At 37.9% G+C, this 18,963-nt stretch overlaps 1 protein-coding gene across 1 annotated transcript in view; it reads right to left on the minus strand.

The window, feature by feature from the left end:
- Positions 1-2,942: 2,942 nt before the first annotated feature.
- Positions 2,943-18,963, minus strand: part of Gabrr3 (gamma-aminobutyric acid type A receptor rho3 subunit) — a 57,652-nt gene continuing 41,631 nt past the window's right edge. The window contains exons 8-9 of the mRNA XM_028760295.1: positions 13,394-13,590; positions 2,943-3,242 (exon numbers count right to left, since the gene is read on the minus strand). Coding sequence (XP_028616128.1) covers positions 2,943-3,242; positions 13,394-13,590 — 497 coding nt within the window. The remainder of the gene's footprint in view (positions 3,243-13,393; positions 13,591-18,963) is intronic.

The raw sequence follows: 18,963 nt of genomic DNA on the forward strand, positions 1-18,963 counted from the left end.
ATATCCATTGTCTTTTTAAATAGTGAAACTATACTTTTTAATTATAAGAGAAACCATAAAGCTAAGTTCACGTGACACACTTACATAGGTTTCCTTGAGAAGTGTTTACAAACCTGCACATTTCTATATTTAGGCGGTTTACAAGCTGGCTGGCTTTTAAAAAAAACATCTTATAAAGCAGCTTGGGTTCTGAAATCCCTGGGTTTATCCAGGCTTATCCTTCGGCGAACACTCATGCCGTCTGTCCGGGATTGTGATCAGTAAATGAAGTGAAAATTGAAATGAGATAACAAGTACATGCTCTTTGTTTCATATATATTTTCCAGATAACCATGCTTTCATTTTCCTTGAAATAAGAACCTACCCAGAAATCTTGTCTCTCCCTTGAAGCAATGAGGCAGTTCTGTTTCACAAACGGCAGATGTGATGAGAAGCAGGCCGACTAACATCCTTGCAGCTCATTCTGAATGGTCTGATAATTCCCCGGTGCAGTAAACGCATTTTATTTCTAAGTGTTAGACATTTATTACTTGAAGATATACTGCCTGTGTTTCTAGATATTAGCAAAAGTTATATTTGATTGGCCAACAGTTGTGCATTAATGGCCCTCATGAGAATGTGGAGAATATGTGGAGTGTGATAGAGGCCCATTCTCCTAGCCTAGATTGCCAAGTGTATCCAGTGACGCCTCTGATTTAAAATGGTGAAATGAATATGCTCAGGGGAAGCATTAGGCATTGTGAGTGCTGTAATTCAAGGTATGTGAAAACCAGCCATCTCCAAGAAGCCAGAGAATTGGATGTAGGGAACAGTGCTGGTGTTTCTGTTTCTAAATTATTTTCAATTATTAGCAAAATAATAATTTTTAATTATTATATTTTAATTATTTTAATAATAATTATTAGCAAATTTAACAAATTCTTGCACAGAATTTGTTAAAATCATAAATATTATCCAACAATAACTACACTAATAGCTATAGATCTTCAACCACCTAGGGTATTGATCTATACTGTATTTTCAAAACATAACCCTACAAAAATATCCTTATTAAATCAAGTTTAACAGCCATTAAATACATAATTAAAAAATTTAAATTGTAGTCTATTTATAGTTAAATGAGTGAAGTTTAAGATAAATATTAGCTCGCTTTTGGATTGCATCCTAGAAAAATACAATCTCTGAGAAATTTTGAAAGTATATGTGTCTCAAAATTAGCATGCATTTCAGAAAAGCCATAATATAGAAAAAATTATCTTTTTAGTCCTTTGTACTTAGGAGGGAGAGAGAATTTTCTAGAAATCTATGTAGCTCATAAGAGGCAAATCAATATTACTGTCAGTCATGTGGAAGCTATTTGTTTCTTTAACTGGCACTGAATAATTGCAACCATTTTGTTTGTGTGGAAAAATAAAAGGCAGCACACTGAACTGCCTACTTTATTTAATGTATTCTCTTAATTCGTTTTCAGCAATCGAAATGTAGAAGGGGACATTTTCTGACTTCCTGCCAAGGGATTTGCTCTAAACTGCACCTTTTAAATAAAATATCCAATGCTAAATCATGTACACTGCCAGTCTGAAAAATGAATGCAGATCAAAGGTTTTCTACTGAACAACATTTATGTAATGCCCACTTGACCTGATTTACTTCTTGCAATAAAAATTATTGTGGGATGCATACTTTGCATTCAGCTTCTTTCCTTGGTGTGATGGCCAAAGAACCCAGTTGTTTATATGGTGAGAGTCTCCGCCCCCTGGATATTCTTTTTCCTTCTTTGACATTTCAGGACAGTGTACATAACTCCATTACCACAACCACCAAATTAGTTTTTCAACTAGTTAGCTGTTATATATAATGGCTATATATTCGGGGTAGGGTGGGGTTGGACTTTTTCTCTTTTTACTACATAACAGTTAATGAAGTGTGTGATACGTGTAGGCAGCCAATGAACATTAGGAAGAGAAGTTAGACAAACACTGTGGTGGGGTGAGTGAAAGTGTCACCCACAGGCTCATGTATTTAAACATTTGGTCCCAAGTTGGTGCCACTGTTGAGAGAGATTTAGGAAGTGTGGAGTTCTCCCTGCCACCATGCCTGCTGCTTACTGTCATGACTCTTTGCCATCATGCGCTCTTATTCCTCTGGAACTATAAGATCAAGGAACTCTTTCTTCTACAAGTTGCTTTGGACATTGTCTTATATCACAGTTATAGAGAAGAAATGAATACAAACATAAAGGAAGTTATGAAACTTTTACTTTATCTACAGAATCCTGAATACTGTTATGGGTGACTGAAGGAGTATTTCATGAATAAAGACTGAAGTTCAATTTTTCTTTCCATTTTGGACTCAGTCATATATGAAATTTAATATATAGAAAACGTGACTGGAAATACAAGAAGGGGACTGTTCACAGGATTCACAGGACTCTCAAGTGTGCGTGGATGGAACCACTTGAAGATGGAAGCTCTCCCTTAGGATGATGTTATTTGTCATTTGGCAGACATTGAGAAATCAGTTACCCTTGAATAACTGCCACAGTCCAGCTTTATTCCCTAGTTTAAAAAGATCATTTTTACAAAAAGTATGTGAAGATGAAATAGTTACAAAATATTTATTCCTGATGGGAACATTTCCTTCATAATACACATGCCTATGATATTTATTTATAAAACCATATTTCCCCAAGACTCTGAACATTGCAATAAATGTTAATCAGTCATCTTTTACATCTTCTTGAGGCCAAGAGACATGACTGGCTCTCTCCCAGTTTAACTGTCCAACTCATATCCAGGAGGTAAGTAACACCCTCTGACTCTCATGGAAATCTATCTAAAACATCCCTCTTCAGCCTGGGGATGGTAAAACATTCATCTAGCACGTGCAACATCCCAAGTACTGCAAAGAAAGGAAAAAGTCAGCAAACAAAAATGTCCTCTTCACACATAAATACCCCAGTAAAACAAATTAAATATTATATAAACAATGGGGAATACAATTCTAGAATAGGTATCAATGACATGGTTGTTTTCCAGGATGATTCTACCAACGTTTCTTCCCAGGGATTTTCTCTTCATCTGAGATGACTCTGCACAGGGACTTCCTGTGAACTTTGTTCTCATGGAATCGTCTTCTGAGTGTAGGAAGAAGGAAGTCTGGTCCACATCAGTCTCACTGTCATGGAAGCAACCGTCGAAGGCCATGGCTTGAACTGCATCAATACTGTACATTCCAGATATCTGTCAAAAGACTTTTCTTTAGTAAAACACAAATGCGATTTTATGAATAGGAGCTATAGGAAAATATGAGTCGGATATTAAACAGTTTCTACAAATGTTCAGCTTGTCTGGCTTGTTATAAAGAATTCTAGTTTTGCTTCTGGCATCTGACTTAAAATCATTTTAATATTAAGTGGAAAAACATTGTCTAACAGATTCTGATTTATAAGGTGGTTTATATTTAATTCCATGAGTTATTTTGGCATCATACAATTAAATGTTATACGAACATAATGTCAGTAACGTCTAATCTAGTCCTGAACTGGTAAACAGTGGTCCTAGACTCTTGCATTCCGCTTTGTTCTGAGCAATATGGACAGTTTGCCATGGCCTTAGGAGTCGTGAGTGAGTATGCATTTTCCGACAACCAGTATAGGCTTCTTGGATTTGCTTTCCAATTTATTTTTTCTCTGTAGAGAGAACATAATAATGCACAGACCTGTTTTTTTTTTTTTCAGTTTCTGGTCTCAAACCAAAGTGATAGTCACTTTTTACTTACACTTGAGTTGGGGAAGAGTCATTGAAAGGCTTTATCTGATCTTTTAAAGCCAACCTACACAGGTCTTCCTATTTTTCCCAACAAACCAACCAACCAACCAACAAACACTTCCCCCAAAAAAAACAGCATGAAAAAAATACCACTTCCAAATGATGCTAACAAAGCTAGATTAACTACAAAGAAATTGACTTATTTTTCTGAAGAAGTAAATTATTAATGATTTTTATAGCAAGAGTGTCTGATTGAATCTATACTGACTTTTTTTCCTTTTTAGTTTTACATTGGGAGATAGTGACTCTTACCAGTATCAAGCAGTGTCTAGGAAGCAGCTGTTAGTAATTGCTTTTGGAGAAAATAAAATCCTTCTTAATCTTTAGGGAAGTTGAAAAATGAACAAAAATGGAGAGACTTTTCTAGATGAAATTTATTCAGAATTCAAATGGGAAGCTGCAGAGTTAAATCTGTTCAAAATGCCTATTTGGTTCACAGCAATTTAAAACTATATTATTTTACTGAATCAAGAAGACACGGCGACTGTTCTGTGCAGTCAGTTAATGAATCAGTGGGGAACCACACTTTGAATTACATCACCCTTCTATGTTTTGTAGAATAGGAAAATTCTGTAATAAGCATAATACTCAGAAAATAAATATGCAAGAACTTAAAACTGCTTAGCCTCAGATAGCCAATAATACTCAACCACAAATTCAAGTATTTAAAGCTACAGTATCATCAGTGGGTTTTCTCTTACCCAGAATACTATTGGACCATCTTGTCTGTTGTACTTTTTTAATCTGAATACATGCTATCAGCATTCTTAAGAAAACTAGTCTTTACAGATAATGAGTATTATTTTCTTTCTCCTTATAAACAATCTAGAATTACACCTGTAATTGATCAAAGTTTATAGACCACAATTTACCAAAAGCTTCTGTTTTTACAGGTTTGTAAGTGAGCTGTGTGATAGAAACAGATTTAGAAATAGTCTTATTTTTTTTTTGTCTCCAGAGCCCAAATAACCACTCAACTAAGCCATGTCTTATCTAGATACAGAGTAACTATTATAGGATGGTTTCTGGAATCTGGAATTAGGAAAAACCTCCTATTTCCTTTCTGGGCTTAGTTCAGCACTAAGGGGAGTCTTAAATTATTATTTGTGATGTTGTCTCTATTTCTGGTCTTTAATGGCTGGGTAAAATGTGTGTGTGTGTGTGTGTGTGTGTGTGTGTGATGTTAGTGGGGTTGGTGGTGGTGGTAGAGGTTGTCATGATGGTAGAAAACTTAAAAACAAAACTAGTAAGAAGCAATAAAGTCTCATCATCCTCGGTAAGGGAACACTCCATGAACAGACTATTATAATTCTAAATAGATACACATAAAGCACAGGTGCATTAAATTACATAAGTACCACTACTTGTTCTAACGTCTCAGGTTAATCCCATCATCATAAAAGTGGGGAATTTTCATATATGACTATCACCAATAGATAGAACACTGAGACACAATAAAACCCAAAATAAAAAACCACAGAGAAACATTGGAGTGAAAAGAAACAGTAAATCAAATGTACCTAGGATATACCTACAACATTCCACCTAAACACTAAGGGACACACATTATTTTTTGTAGCACATAAAACTTTCTTCAAAATAGACCACATATGAAATCATAAAACTAGTGTGTTAGCCAGGATTCTCCAGAAAAGTAGAATTTATAGAATGATTTTATCTATCTATCTATCTATCTATCTATCTATCTATCCATCCATCCATCTATCATCAGCATCTATATGCTATCAGAATGCTCATATATATACATATATATATACATATATAAATTCCCTTCATATATATGTTTATGTATATGTATACACACACACACACGCACATACGCGCGCGTGCACACACACACACACACACATATGAAGAGTATTTATTAGAATGGCTACGATACAGCTAATCCAACAATGCTGTCTACCCACAGAAGGTTCAAGAAATCAGTAGTTGTCCAGTTCATGAGCTGGTCTTCAGTATGTATACATCAGAATCTCAAAGAAGTAGGCTTTAAGGCCAGTGAACAAATGAAACTGCTAGTGTGAGAGCCAGTGGGCAAGAAGCAAACCTCTTCTTCTTTCATGTGTCTTTTATATAGACTGCTGCCAGAATGTATGGCACAGATTAAAGGTAGATCTTCTCACCTCAAAAGATCTGGATTAAAAGTGGGTCTTCCCACTTCAATTTATTTAATCAAGAAAAAAATCCCTCACAGCTGTACCCAGCTGCTTGGATATTAGTTAATTCCAGATGTAATCAAATTGACAACCAAAAATAGCTACTGCAGCAAATCTCAACTATATAGAAAAATTGAAATGTCCTGCATTCTATCTGATAACAATGGAACAAAGTTAAATATCAACATCAAGAGAAAATACAGAAAGATCATAAACTCAGAGAGATTATACAACACATTATTTATAAATGAGTCACTGAAGGAACTAATAAGGAACATTTAAGAAATTCTAGATTCAAGTGAAAATGAACACAACATACCCAAAATCCATGAGATGCAATGAAGGTAGTCCTGAGTAACATTTATATCCCTAAATGCTGACATAAATAAATAGGATTTAAAAAGAACTAACTTAATGGTGTACCTTAAAGTCTTAAATTCAAGGGAAAGAAATAAAATCAAGAAACAGTGGGTGGGGAGAAATAACTAACAAGGTAGAATTAAATAAAATATACTAATATAAATTAAGCAAAAGAGAGAAGGCACAAATGAATAAAATTAAAGATGAAAGAAAGGCATCAGAGGACAAAATTTAGAAAGCCATAAAGACACACATTAAAGATCTATATTCCAGTAAAACAAAAAATCTAGAAGAAAGGAATTGAAGATAACATTAGAAGATGGAAAGGATGCCCTATGCTCATGAGATATGGATATTACAATAATGGTCTTCAGCTAAAGGCAATCCACAAATTCAATGCAATGTTAATATCTTAGGGTTTTATTGCTGTGAAGAGACACTATAACCATAGCAACTCTCATAAAGAAAAACATTTAACTGGGTTTGGCTTACAGTTTCATATATTTAGTTCATTATCCTCATAATGGGAGACATGAAGATATGCAGGCAGACATGATTCTGGAGAAGGTGCTAAAAGTTCTACATCTTGATCCACAGGCAGCAGTAGGAAGCTGTGTGCCACCCTGGGCGTGGTTTGAGCGCAGGAGACCTCAGAGTTCACCCCCACAGTGACACACTTCCTCCAACAAGGTCACACCTATTCCAACAAGGCCACACTTCCTAATAATGCTACTTTCTATGCACCAAACATTCAAATGCATGATGCTATGGGAGCTATTCCTATTCAAACCACCACAATCAAATTAAGTTTCAGGGTCATTTCTCATAGACATAGAAAAAAAAAAAACCCTTAAGATTTATATGGAAGCACAAAAGATCAAATAGCCAAAACAATCCTGAACAAAATGAGTATTATAGGAGGTAACACTATTATTTAATTTCAAGTTAAATTTTAAGAGGCATAGTAATAAAAATACCGTGCTAGTGGAACCAAAGAGGACTCATAGAAGAGTGGACTGTTGTTGTGGATGGCCCAGGTGTTGTTTGTATTTTGATGCTAATTCCACTTTCCCAGGAGGGTCTGTCTGAAAAGAAGAATGAGTCACTGTACTCAGGTGACTTCTTGTGAACCATCCCCTAATGCATAAAGGAGCCAATCACTGGGCAAGTAGGCGGGACTTCTGGGTTGGAGAAGAAAGAGAGTAGGCAGGAGAGGGATAGGGGCTTTTGGACAGGGATAGTGAAAGGACAAGGTGTAGCTACTAGTGTCTCCTGGTTTCAATGGAGGATCTGCCAGGATTCACCACGGGAGGATTTAGATTTAATATGGCTTACAAGATTAGGATTCTAGTTGTCGCGCCCAGCGATTGAGTTATCATTGTTTCTGAACTATTTGTGTGGTGTCTTCCTTTACAGGGGTCAGGTGGATTGGGTTCCAGAGAAAAAGGGAAGGCCTGATGGGTCCTGATGGCCTGATGGGTTTGCCTGATGTGCACCACAAAAGACCGTGGGAGATTTGAAGCTTGGAGCTATGGCTACCGGCCAGTGGGAACTTAGCAAACTAGGTGGAGAGAATTTGGAGTTCTGAGTCAGAGAGTCTCCACAATATAAGAACAGGTTGGCCATTTCCCACCAGTGCATGGCCGGCCAGCCCACCAGGGCAGAGAGTAGCTGGGTTTAGCACGGGATGATGCCACTTTTGTAATATTTCCCACAAAAGACTATAATAGAGGATTCAAATATAACACCCTAACTACAGCTGCCTGGTCTTTGACAAAGATGTCAAAAATACACACTAGAGAAAAGCATTTTAAAGAAACAGTACTGTGAAACCTGGGTACCAATATACAAAAGAATGAGACTAGATCTATGTCTCCTACACTTTACAAAACAGCTTCAAATGGATCAAGGACCTAAATTCATAAGGTCTGATATTCTGAAACTGTTAAAGGAAAAATCAGGGAGTACATTTCCACATACAGTCACAGGTATTGGGTTTCTATATAGCACTCTGGTGGTGCAGGGAGTGAGAACAGCAACCTACCCAGAGGATCTCATGAAACGTTAGTCTGGAATAAAGAGTCAGCCCACAAAAAGGGAGAAAATCTTTGCCATCTAAACATCTAACAGAGGATTCTCTAGAATATGCAAAAAATAAAAACAAAGCAAAACCCTAAGAGAACATTGTCTGACTTAGGGTTTCATTGCTGTGAAGAGACACCATAACCAAGGCAATTCTTATAAAGGACAATATTTACTTGGGGCTGGCTTACAGTTTCAGAGATTCAGTCCTTTATCATTATGACGAGAAGGATGGCAGTGTGCAGGCAGATATAGTAATAGAGAAGGCACTGAAAGTTCTATATCTTGGTTTGTAGGCAGAAGAAGGTGATTGTGTCCAGCAGGCAGCCAAGAGGAGATTGTAATTCTACAGTTGATGGTGCTTAAACCTAGGAGACCTCAAAGCCCACCCTGACAGTGACACATACCCTCCAACAAGGCCATATCTTCTAATAATGCCATTCCCTGTGGGCCAAGCATTCAAATACATGAGTATATGGATGGCTCGGGGGCAAATCTATTCAGACCACCACAAATTAATTTAAACACTAGTTAATCAAACAATCTAACTAAAAATAGTTATAGAAGTAAAGAGAGTTCTCAAAAGAAGAAATATAAATGTCAAGGAGTCACTTCAAAAGGTGTCCAGGATCCTTAATCATCACTAAAATGCAGATTTAGATTATTTTACAATTCTGTTTGACCTCAGTTACAATGGCTATCACTATAAATACAAATGTTGTGAAGAAAGAGGAATTAATTATTGAACACTGTTGGTGGATGAATAAATGGTTGAAGCCACTATGGAAATCCATCTGGAAATTTCTCAAAAAGTAAAAAAAAAAAAAAAGTAAAAATCAGAATTTCAATAACCATAGGAACCAGCTATACTACTTCTAGGTATAACTTTAAAGGATATTATAGCGTACTGTAGAGATATCTGCACATCTATGCTTATTGCTGTTCTGTTTATAATAGCTATAAAATGGAAGCAATCAGATGTCTATCAATTAATGAGTAGATATATACAATAATATGTTTTTTATATATTAAAAAACATAAAATTATGATCCTTCCAGTTAAATGGATGAAACTAGGCCAAGTGACAATCCAGACAAAAAAGTAGAAATGCTTCACTTTCTCTTTCATGTGCAGATCTTAGTTTTAACTCTTTAGTTCTATTTGATTAAGTTGGAGTGCCTTGGGAAGCCAGGAAAAGAAAGCGGATGTTATTAGGCTGTATTGCCCTAAGTGAGGAGAGATAGTCAAAGCAAAGTACAGAAGGGGAAATGCTGGGCATGAAAACAGGTTTAAGATTGGAGCCAGCTAGTAAGATGACATGGTAAGAGGACGGGGCAGAGAAAATTAGCCTAATAAAGAATGTGTAAAAAAAAAGCCATATGAAAGTCTACTACTTGTAACCCAAATGAAAAATAGAGATGAGAGACGAAACAAGTTGTTATGAATAGCCAGGCAATTCCTGTAGAAGCAGAGGGTAAACTAAACAAATTCCCAGTTACGGACATGGGATACATTTATAGGAGTTGTTCATGGAGGCCCCTGAGGGCACTCAAACTACCCAAGTTCTTGGCAGCTCTCTTGATTACTCACTGCAACTAGAGTGTAAGATCCTATTACTGAACACACCACAACAGATATAAAGAAAGTAAGTTGACAGTGAGCTGAAAACCTCCTGGCTGCTGTTTAGCATTCAAAGTACTGAAATGTGTTATGCAGTGGGGGAGAAATGATTTTACTGTCTTACCTAACTGTGAATCCGGCAAACTACAAAGCCAGTCTGAGAGGAAAGATATAACCACCAGTGCAATAGCGTGCCTATTGGAGGTAACAAACCACCTTTTGTTTGGATTTAATATATATTCCATGGGATGAAAACCATGTGTGGTATTGTAGTCATTGTTAATAACTCATTCCTGGAGAAGTGATGGGCTCAAGAGAGGGAACTTACTTCTATTGTTTAACTAAATTAACACAGCATCAAATTGCCTTCTAAATACCTGTGCCTATAGACATAGGCAAATGCTATTCTTAGCCTTAATCAGACAATTCTCTTCTTGCAGTGAATGCAGACTTCTGGCTACCCAAGGTGCTAAGAGTAAGAGATGACTGAAGGCTCAGTCTTGGACAAGACATTTACACTATCTCCTAAAACACTCAAGGAACACTGTAGAAGAAAGGATAGAAAAGATAGAAGATCTGGGAAATGTGAATGGCTGAGAAACGCCATCCTCTAGATTCTGTAGAACAAATGCAATCATGATGGGATCTACTGTGGGTGCCATCACTGGTGCCACAGCAAACTGGCCCTGTTAATAACTAGTCACAGATGAAGGAGGAGATCACGTGGAGCTACCTGTTACAACTGAACTACTGACTATTAATAGGTTCTGGAAGAGGGAGAGTTCTTGTCTTTAGTTGTGTATCCACTGCTGAGCCCAAGAAGCTCCAATGGATAGCTTTATATAGATAGTTCTTGTTAAACTAAGTGGGACAAAACAAAATGAATAGCTATGGACGTCAAGACAAGATTTTTTAGAGGAGAGGGAAAGGAGAGGAGATAGATGAGGGAAGGTGGTGTGGGGATAGGAAGATAGGAGAGGGTCTGGGGTGAAAGTATTCAATACGTATGCTATCCATGTGTAAAATTGTTAATGAAAAAATTTAGGTAATATAAAAGATTCAGGTGGTATGAACATTGTGTTGCAGGTAAGAACAGGAAGGTATATTTCGGAGTCAAAGAAATAGATGGGTGATCCCAGTTTACTTCAGTGTCTAGTCCCTACATTAACCACTCACTACATTATAACAGACAAACAAGAAACAAGGAGCTCATTCCCTCTCTACACACTTTCCCCCATTCATCTTTCATGCTATAGATTATCCAGACCATTGCTTTCTCCAGTGTTGGAGAGGACCACTGGCTTTAGCATCACCTGGAGCTTGTCAAACACGTAGCCTCTCAGGTTCTACCTCACTTCTGCAGAGTTAGGCTCCACAAGAGCACTGAAAATGTACATGAACTCTGGTGTCACATGCAACTGAAAGCTCCTGGTGTCCTCAAACCTGTGTCCTCCTCAGGGTACACAGGTGTGTGGCAAGGCCCCATGCAGTTAACAAAAGAAACAAATGCTTGTTGAATAAAACAAAGTCAGTTACTCTAGGGCTTTGACCCAAAGGACGTAAAAGGTGTGACTGAAATGATTACTCTCAGAGGCCTGAATTGGAACTCAGTTCTCTGGGCATCACTTGTCTAATTATTCTAATTCATCAAAATCCTGCTTCTCCTATAAAGCAAAGAAGACTGTTTCTGCACAACTTAAATGGGGGACCTGATGTGCAGTTTCAGTGGATGATGATGAGATTAAAAAAAATTGTGAAAATAAATGCTCTCATTAGAAAAATTAAAATATCAAACAATGTTGAGTATGCACAAATGCTCATATGACAATCTGCAAATCTTAGGGCTGGAGACATAGTTCAGCAGTTAAAGATTTTGTTCCTTTTGCACAGGACCTGGTTTCTATTTCCAGGACCCACATGATAGATTACACTGGAGTCTGAACCTCATTTCCAGGGGATTTAATGCCCTCTTCTGGCCTCTATGGACAATTCACACATGTGGTACATGCAGCAAAATACAGATATTCCTTCTAAAAGAAATCTTTAAAACAAATGTTTAAAGCCAATGTGAACACATTTCATTAAAATTATGTATATGTGCACACACAGAAATTGTCTCTATAAGTTTTCATAAGAACAGGAGACTGGTACCCAAATTGCTTGTGAAATACAGCAGTAAAAATATATTAATTTTTATATATTATACTAATTTATATATTATCCTAATATATTAATTTTGGTTTTTTGACATTATTAAGTAATGTCAAAAAAAAACCTCAATCAATTTTAGAGTACAGAAGATACCCCTCTGCCAGGACACTATAGAGAGAAGTATTTCTCATTTCATTCTAGTATTCTTGTAAGTGACAAAGAGAAAAACATATCACAATTGGTTGAGAGCAGAGCCTTTATAGTCATAGATGCACAAGCTAATTCTGAGCCTTTTAACTCTGTGACTTTGGCTGCACTTTTCTTTTCTTCTGTGAAATGAAGGTGAGAAAACACAGACCTCTTGGGGTTAGCAAGAAAATCAAATTACCAAAATATTTGAGGTGTTAGCATAATGCCAATAGAGAATGAATGCTTAAACCTTTCTACCTATCACCACTACCACCATGACCATCAACATCATCACCAACAATTAGAAAAGAAGCAGTTTGTACACTTTCTTCTTTTAATGGGGCAGAGTCCGGAGACCAGTCCATACTGAGAATTCTTTATGCACAAAAGCCCTCAGGGAGAGTGAATGAGGATGCTGAGGAAAGCAGCTAGCATCGAGCAGTGATTAAACTTCCACATTGTATTCTCACAATCCTGTTGGCTTGACTCTTGCCAAAGCATTTGAATTTAATGTAAGAGTTTGATAAACTGTAAGAAGCTTGCTAAAGAAGTTAGTCTTTGCCCTGGGATGTTTACTGCTAATTGTCAAGTTTTGACAGAATTGAGAATCACTTGCCAGATGGGCTCCTGGGCCTACCAGTAGGTGATCCTCTTAATTGTGTTATTTGAGGTGGGAAGCCAGTCCCACTGTGGGTGGCACCATTCCTTGGCTGGAATCATACATTGTATAAGCAAGAAAGAGGTAGCAGCTTGCATTAATTGTTCTCTGCTTCCTGGTTACGGGTGGAATATGAATAGCCGCTTCAATTTCTTGCTGTCTTGACTTCCCCCACTGTGATGGATGGTACCCTTGTATTGTGAGCCAAAATAACCCCTCTTTTTTGGAAGTTGAGTTTGTCAGGATATTTTATCACAGCAACAGGAAACAACACCAAACATAGCACTTTCTGAAAAGAGTTGATATTCAATGCAAAGCTGTACCTTTCCTCTCCTGTTGAGTTGCTTCCACTCTTCCACTGTGGTGAGGTAATTCACTGCTGCATATTCAATGACTGACAGAAACACAAAGAGGGAGCTGACCCACATGTATACATCCACTGCCTTGACATAGGATACCTGGGGCATGGAGGTGCTCACACCAGTGACGATTGTGGACATGGTGAGCACTGTGGTGATTCCTGCAGTTCAAGAAGAATGAATGACAAACTCAGTGCACAGCATTTCAATTCCTGGATCATCACCATGTTTCTCTTAAGAACAAAGTCAATCTAGTGTTTCAGAGTTGGAGTGAATGGTTGCTTGCTAGCTCTGGGCATCAAAAGGTTCACATTGGATTTACTCTCCACCTCAGAGGTGTCTTGCTGTTGCCCACAGCGCATATCTAACATCCTTCCATCGAAATACCCAGAGCCTAACAATGTTTGAAGCTTGTCCTTCAGGGAAAAACTTCTGATCATCCTAATAAGGTAAACACGTGGCCAATTTAAGCAATTCTTGAAAAGAAATGACAAGCCCATTTCAGTCATTAAATTATTTAGTAACTCTTGTGTGTAATAAGTTGGCTTTGTCTACCTTTACTCTTTAATGATGCAAAGGGACTCCATCTTTGTCTCATTTGACCTCAAGTACTAGTGAAGACTACTATTACCCACATTTTTTTTTAATCAAGAATTCTAAAAAGCCATCATTATTCTCTTTGAACCCCCATATATGAAACTACACTTCAACTCAGTGTTTGTTCTACTGTCAGAGGCTGTTTCTGAGCAACTGAATGCCAGTCATCACTCCCCCTTTCTCTCCTCTCCTCCTCTGTCACTGGTTCCTTCAGTTCCTTCCCTTTCTCTGTTCTCCGGAATTTAGAGCCTCCCTCTCCCTCTTCCTTCTCCCCCCTGTCCCCTCCCCCTCCCCTCTCCCTCTCCCCACACCGTGTGTGTGTGTGTGTGTGTGTGTGTGTGTGTGTGTGTGCAGGCGCAAATCTTTCTCTTTTCTCTTTTCTCTCTTTGTTCTCTTGTACGAACATTCCAAGTGAAGAGTTGGGAGTTCCAGTTCGGGAAGACGATGGGGGAAGGAGTGACTCACATTCTAGTAAAACACTAGCTATTAGCTACTAGAGTTATTCAATCTCTGTGCTAATTTCTCAGAAGACTGTTGCCAGCTGTCTGGAGAGAAGGTACAGTATTGCAAGTGTTTGAAATGCACACGGGCTGCAGTGCTTTTATTTGTTAACTTCACACCAGGGAAGCACAAATGAAATTCTTAGTGAGTTTATGAATTGTGGGGAGTCTCCAACAGCAGGAAGAAGACTGTGATTTACTCTTAATGGAGAGATACTTTCACCAAGAGGCCTTTATCTTCTCCACAGGATTTCGTGAAGTGCTCTTGCAAAGGAGCCCTGTGTCAAATACAATGGCAATTCTACTGGAGCCACTCAATCTCAAAGGAAGTTTTAGTTTGTATAACAAAGCACATTACCGGCCTGTAGTTACCACAGGGGGGAAAAATCCAGAATCTCACCTCATTTGACTTATAAACTCTATTCTATCTCTTAGCATTAAGCAAAAGGACTCAATCTCAGGTTTCCAGGTAACAACAATAAAAACAAACAATCAAACAAACAAACAACAGCAAATAGCCTGCATACAGCTATATACTGTTTCCAGGTTTGGCTCCAAAACACATTAGTTACACAAACATGGAGATGTGAATTTTTATTAATGTATCTCAAAGAGCTGAAACCAATAATATAGCTTAAAACTGGTTTCAATGAGGTATTTACTTCCCATGCACTTTGGTAAGTATTGGTCATAGATTACAAAGGTGAAATATATGCTGAAAATAGTGGAGTGGTTGGCCCACATTTTGTCAGGAATATGATTCAGATTTCTTCCTGCTACTGCTAAACCTATGATTTTTATTGCATAACTACTGTCTCTCATTTTAGATCTGGAAGGGAATTCCCTTGGTTTATACGATTATAAATCAGTCTCCACATATGGTAGATCTCTAAGATGCTACAAAGTACTGTGAGGATATGTTAAAAGGTTAGAAGGTACTTTGTACTTTCAATGGGCCAGAGGTTTTAATCCATCCTTCTAGGGAAGGAATCCTGAACTCACATTCCTACAGAGTAACTTCCATCAGTAGTTTAAAAAATTAAATACATTTTCTTCATTTTATAAGACAAGCAACGTAAAACTTTAATGTTTTTCAATAGACAGAAATTTAGACTTAGTGGATAAAATAATGGGTTAGAAAAGTTATAAGTGTTCATGAGTTATGAGTGTACACCAGAACAATCAACTATTTGGATTAATAAAAATAAACCACAATATCTATATTTTCCAGGGAGGAGTTAAGTATCAATCATTTTCTCTTAAAAGGGTGTTTAGCCTAACTAGTTTACCAGTTCTTTATTTGTTTTAATCACTGGCAGTACATATTTTTACTGCATAAAATTAGCAATAATACTAATGATAAAATTAATGAGACAGTGGGGAGGAGGAATTGTTGGATGGAGGAGTAAATGGTAAGATAACTGGCATAAATTCTTAGAGCAATAGAAGTGGAAGCCGGGACGATTAGAGCCACATTAAACATACCTATTATGTCCCGAGCCATCCCTTAGAAACACATTAATCTTGACAAATGGTATTCCTTGCAGATCCATTAAACTGAACATCCCAATAAAGGGGTTTTGAATCACATGAAGTGACCATTTAGTCAAGGAAAGGTCATCTAATGCATTAGGAAATTACATTCCCACCTACTGATATCAGTATGCATAGTTAGAAAGATGTTATGAGAAAATATTTAGTCAGGCCATTTGACTCAGCCCTCCTGAGCCCTTGCAGTTTCACCATATTAACTTTTAAGCACATGCGTGGGTGAATTAAGGGCAGTCTGGGGAGGATTCTTCATGTCTGCATTTTATTGGCCATCTTTGGCCAGGCATGATGGATCAGTAGTTCATTAACCATGATGACAGCAGTAGGCTCACAGACATCACTTGTTGGGACTTATGACTTTGTTAACCCCTTCAGTGAAGTACTATAAATAGTTTTCCTAAGGGAGGGAGTGGTCTTTATTTGCCTTCATGTAAGAAGGCATTTTTCTTTTAAGAATGTTTTTCCTATAGGCATAGCTAGAAGGACAATATGGAGCACATAAAGAAAAAGTATGAACTATATATCATAGCACCTCTCAGTGGCCAGAAGCAGCAATTTCTATTCATAGGGGTACCAGAGTCTAGTGATTGTTATTAAAGACTGGTAATTTCTGTGCTGATTAAATGAATTTCTCTTGCATGTGTGCACAAACATAAACCATGTTGTATGGTGGGATGTGAAGTTTATGCAGTATTTTTACAAACCAAAGAACAAAAGCTATTTTGAGGAACACCATCAGTTAGTTATAGGAATCAAGCGAGAACTAGACAGCAACTTGATCATCTATTGGTTTATTATTTGTGGTACTGCTGATCAAACATGGGGCTTTGCACATTCATTGTAAGCTCTCGATCATTTTCTATCCTCCTTATTTTCAGTGATATGCCATTTTTTATTCAAAAGAACAAGGCAAAGACCAAGTGTGGGTGCTTTGGTCCTCCTTAGAAGGAGTAACAAAATACTCAAGGGAGCAAATATGGAGACAAAGTGTGGGACAGAAACTGAAGGAGGGGCCGTCTGGAAACTGTTCCACTTGGGTACCCATCCCATGTGCAGTCACCAAAGGTAGACATGATGTGGAAGTCAGGAAGTGCATGCTGACAGGAGGCTGATACAGCTGTGTCCTTAGAGCTCTGCCAGAGCCTGACATATACAGAGGCAGATGTTCACAGCTAAACATTGAACTGGTCAAGGGGTTCCCAATGGAGGAGTTAGAGAGAAGACTGAAGGAGCTGAAAGGGTTTGCGACCCCATGAGGAGAGTAACAATACCAACTAACCAGAGCTCCCAGGGTCTAAACCACCAGCCTGGGAGCACATAGGGAGGGACCCATGGCTCCAGCTGTATATGTAGGGGAGGAAGGCCTTGTTGGGCATAGGTGGAAGAGGAGACCCTTGGTCTCATGAAGGCTGGATGAAGAGTGTGGGGGAATTCGAGGGTGGGGAGGTGGGAGTGGGGCGGTGAGTGTAGGCACATCCTCATAGAAGCAGGAGGAGGGGGATGGGTTAGGGGGTTCCTAGGTGGTGGTGGGGAATGGGGTAAGGGTATAACATCTGAAATGTAAATAAAATATCCAAAAAAATCTGAAATTAGAGGGAGGAAAGAAAAACAAAACAAAACAAAACAAAACAACAACAACAACAAAAACCCAATCATCCCAATTGGTGTAGTATTTGGTTCTGATTTTCTTAAACTTGGGCTGTTCACTCTGTCACATCAAGAACAAGGATGTTGATTGTTAATTATGTGACTCTCACTTTCAAGTCTGCCCTACAATGCTGCCAGACTTACATATGTCATTGCAAACCTTCTATTCCTCAATTTTTACGAGGAATTAATGGAAATATCTGTTGGGAGCCGACTCCTAGCAGAAAGCAGCTATCATCTTTGCAGCCATCTCAAGCCATGTACCCTGACAAGAGACCTGTCTTCAACAGCCCACAACAGCTGAGCACACTCTAATAAACATTTTTTCCCTCACATATCTTGTTTTGTTGTTTAGTGCCCCCAGCTGCAAGGCACACGTGGTAAAGTGTCTTCAGCTGTGTTCCCCTGGTTGTGCTTATATATACCCATGATTTCCTTTGAATAAAGGAGACTTAGACTCTCTGTCTTGTCTTCATTCTTCGCATCTCTTGCCCTTCCATCCCCACTCTCTCTCTTGCTAGACTCTGACCCGCAGACCGGAGCAGCAGCTCAGGCCGGGACAAATATCAATTTGCTTTCTGATATTATACAGTAAATTGCAGGAATCTTTGAGAGATCTGGAGGTTACTCTGTAAGCTAATGCTTTTCAAGTATCTAAGCCTGTGGGTGAAAGATCTGTTCACAATACAAAACAGACCAGTGATTTTTCATCTAGCAGGTAGTTTCAGATTCTACACTGTGACTAACCTTTTAGAAAAAAATCACATCCTGAGCTATTTAATGAGACCAAACTTCTCACTACTTTCAGTGAAAATTTATTACAAACTCTGAAGAAACCAATAGGATCACTTAGAATTTTACACATGAAATTCTAAAGTACTAGAAGAAAATATAGGGGGACACTTCAAAACATTGGTACAGACAATGAGTTTCTGCACAGTAAAAGAAACAAACATAGTGACCAGACTACCTACATAATAAAATATTTTTGCTTACTAACCCATTAGTTTGACAAAGGAATTATCACCAAAGTACATAGTATACATTAAAAACTTACTTAACAAAATAAGTGATTATTAATGAGAAAAGAATACAAGTACATACTTCTCAAAAGAAGAAATTCATTTTTCTACAAATTGTGTTAAAAAAATGCTCAAATTCTTTGTACACATTGGAAATGCAAACCCAACTGCAATGAGTAATCACTTTACCCCAATTAAAATGGCCAACAAAGGTGTG

This window comes from Grammomys surdaster, unplaced genomic scaffold (genome assembly GCF_004785775.1).
Source record: "Grammomys surdaster isolate TR1022 unplaced genomic scaffold, NIH_TR_1.0 126398, whole genome shotgun sequence".
Classification (NCBI taxonomy): Eukaryota; Metazoa; Chordata; class Mammalia; order Rodentia; family Muridae; genus Grammomys; species Grammomys surdaster.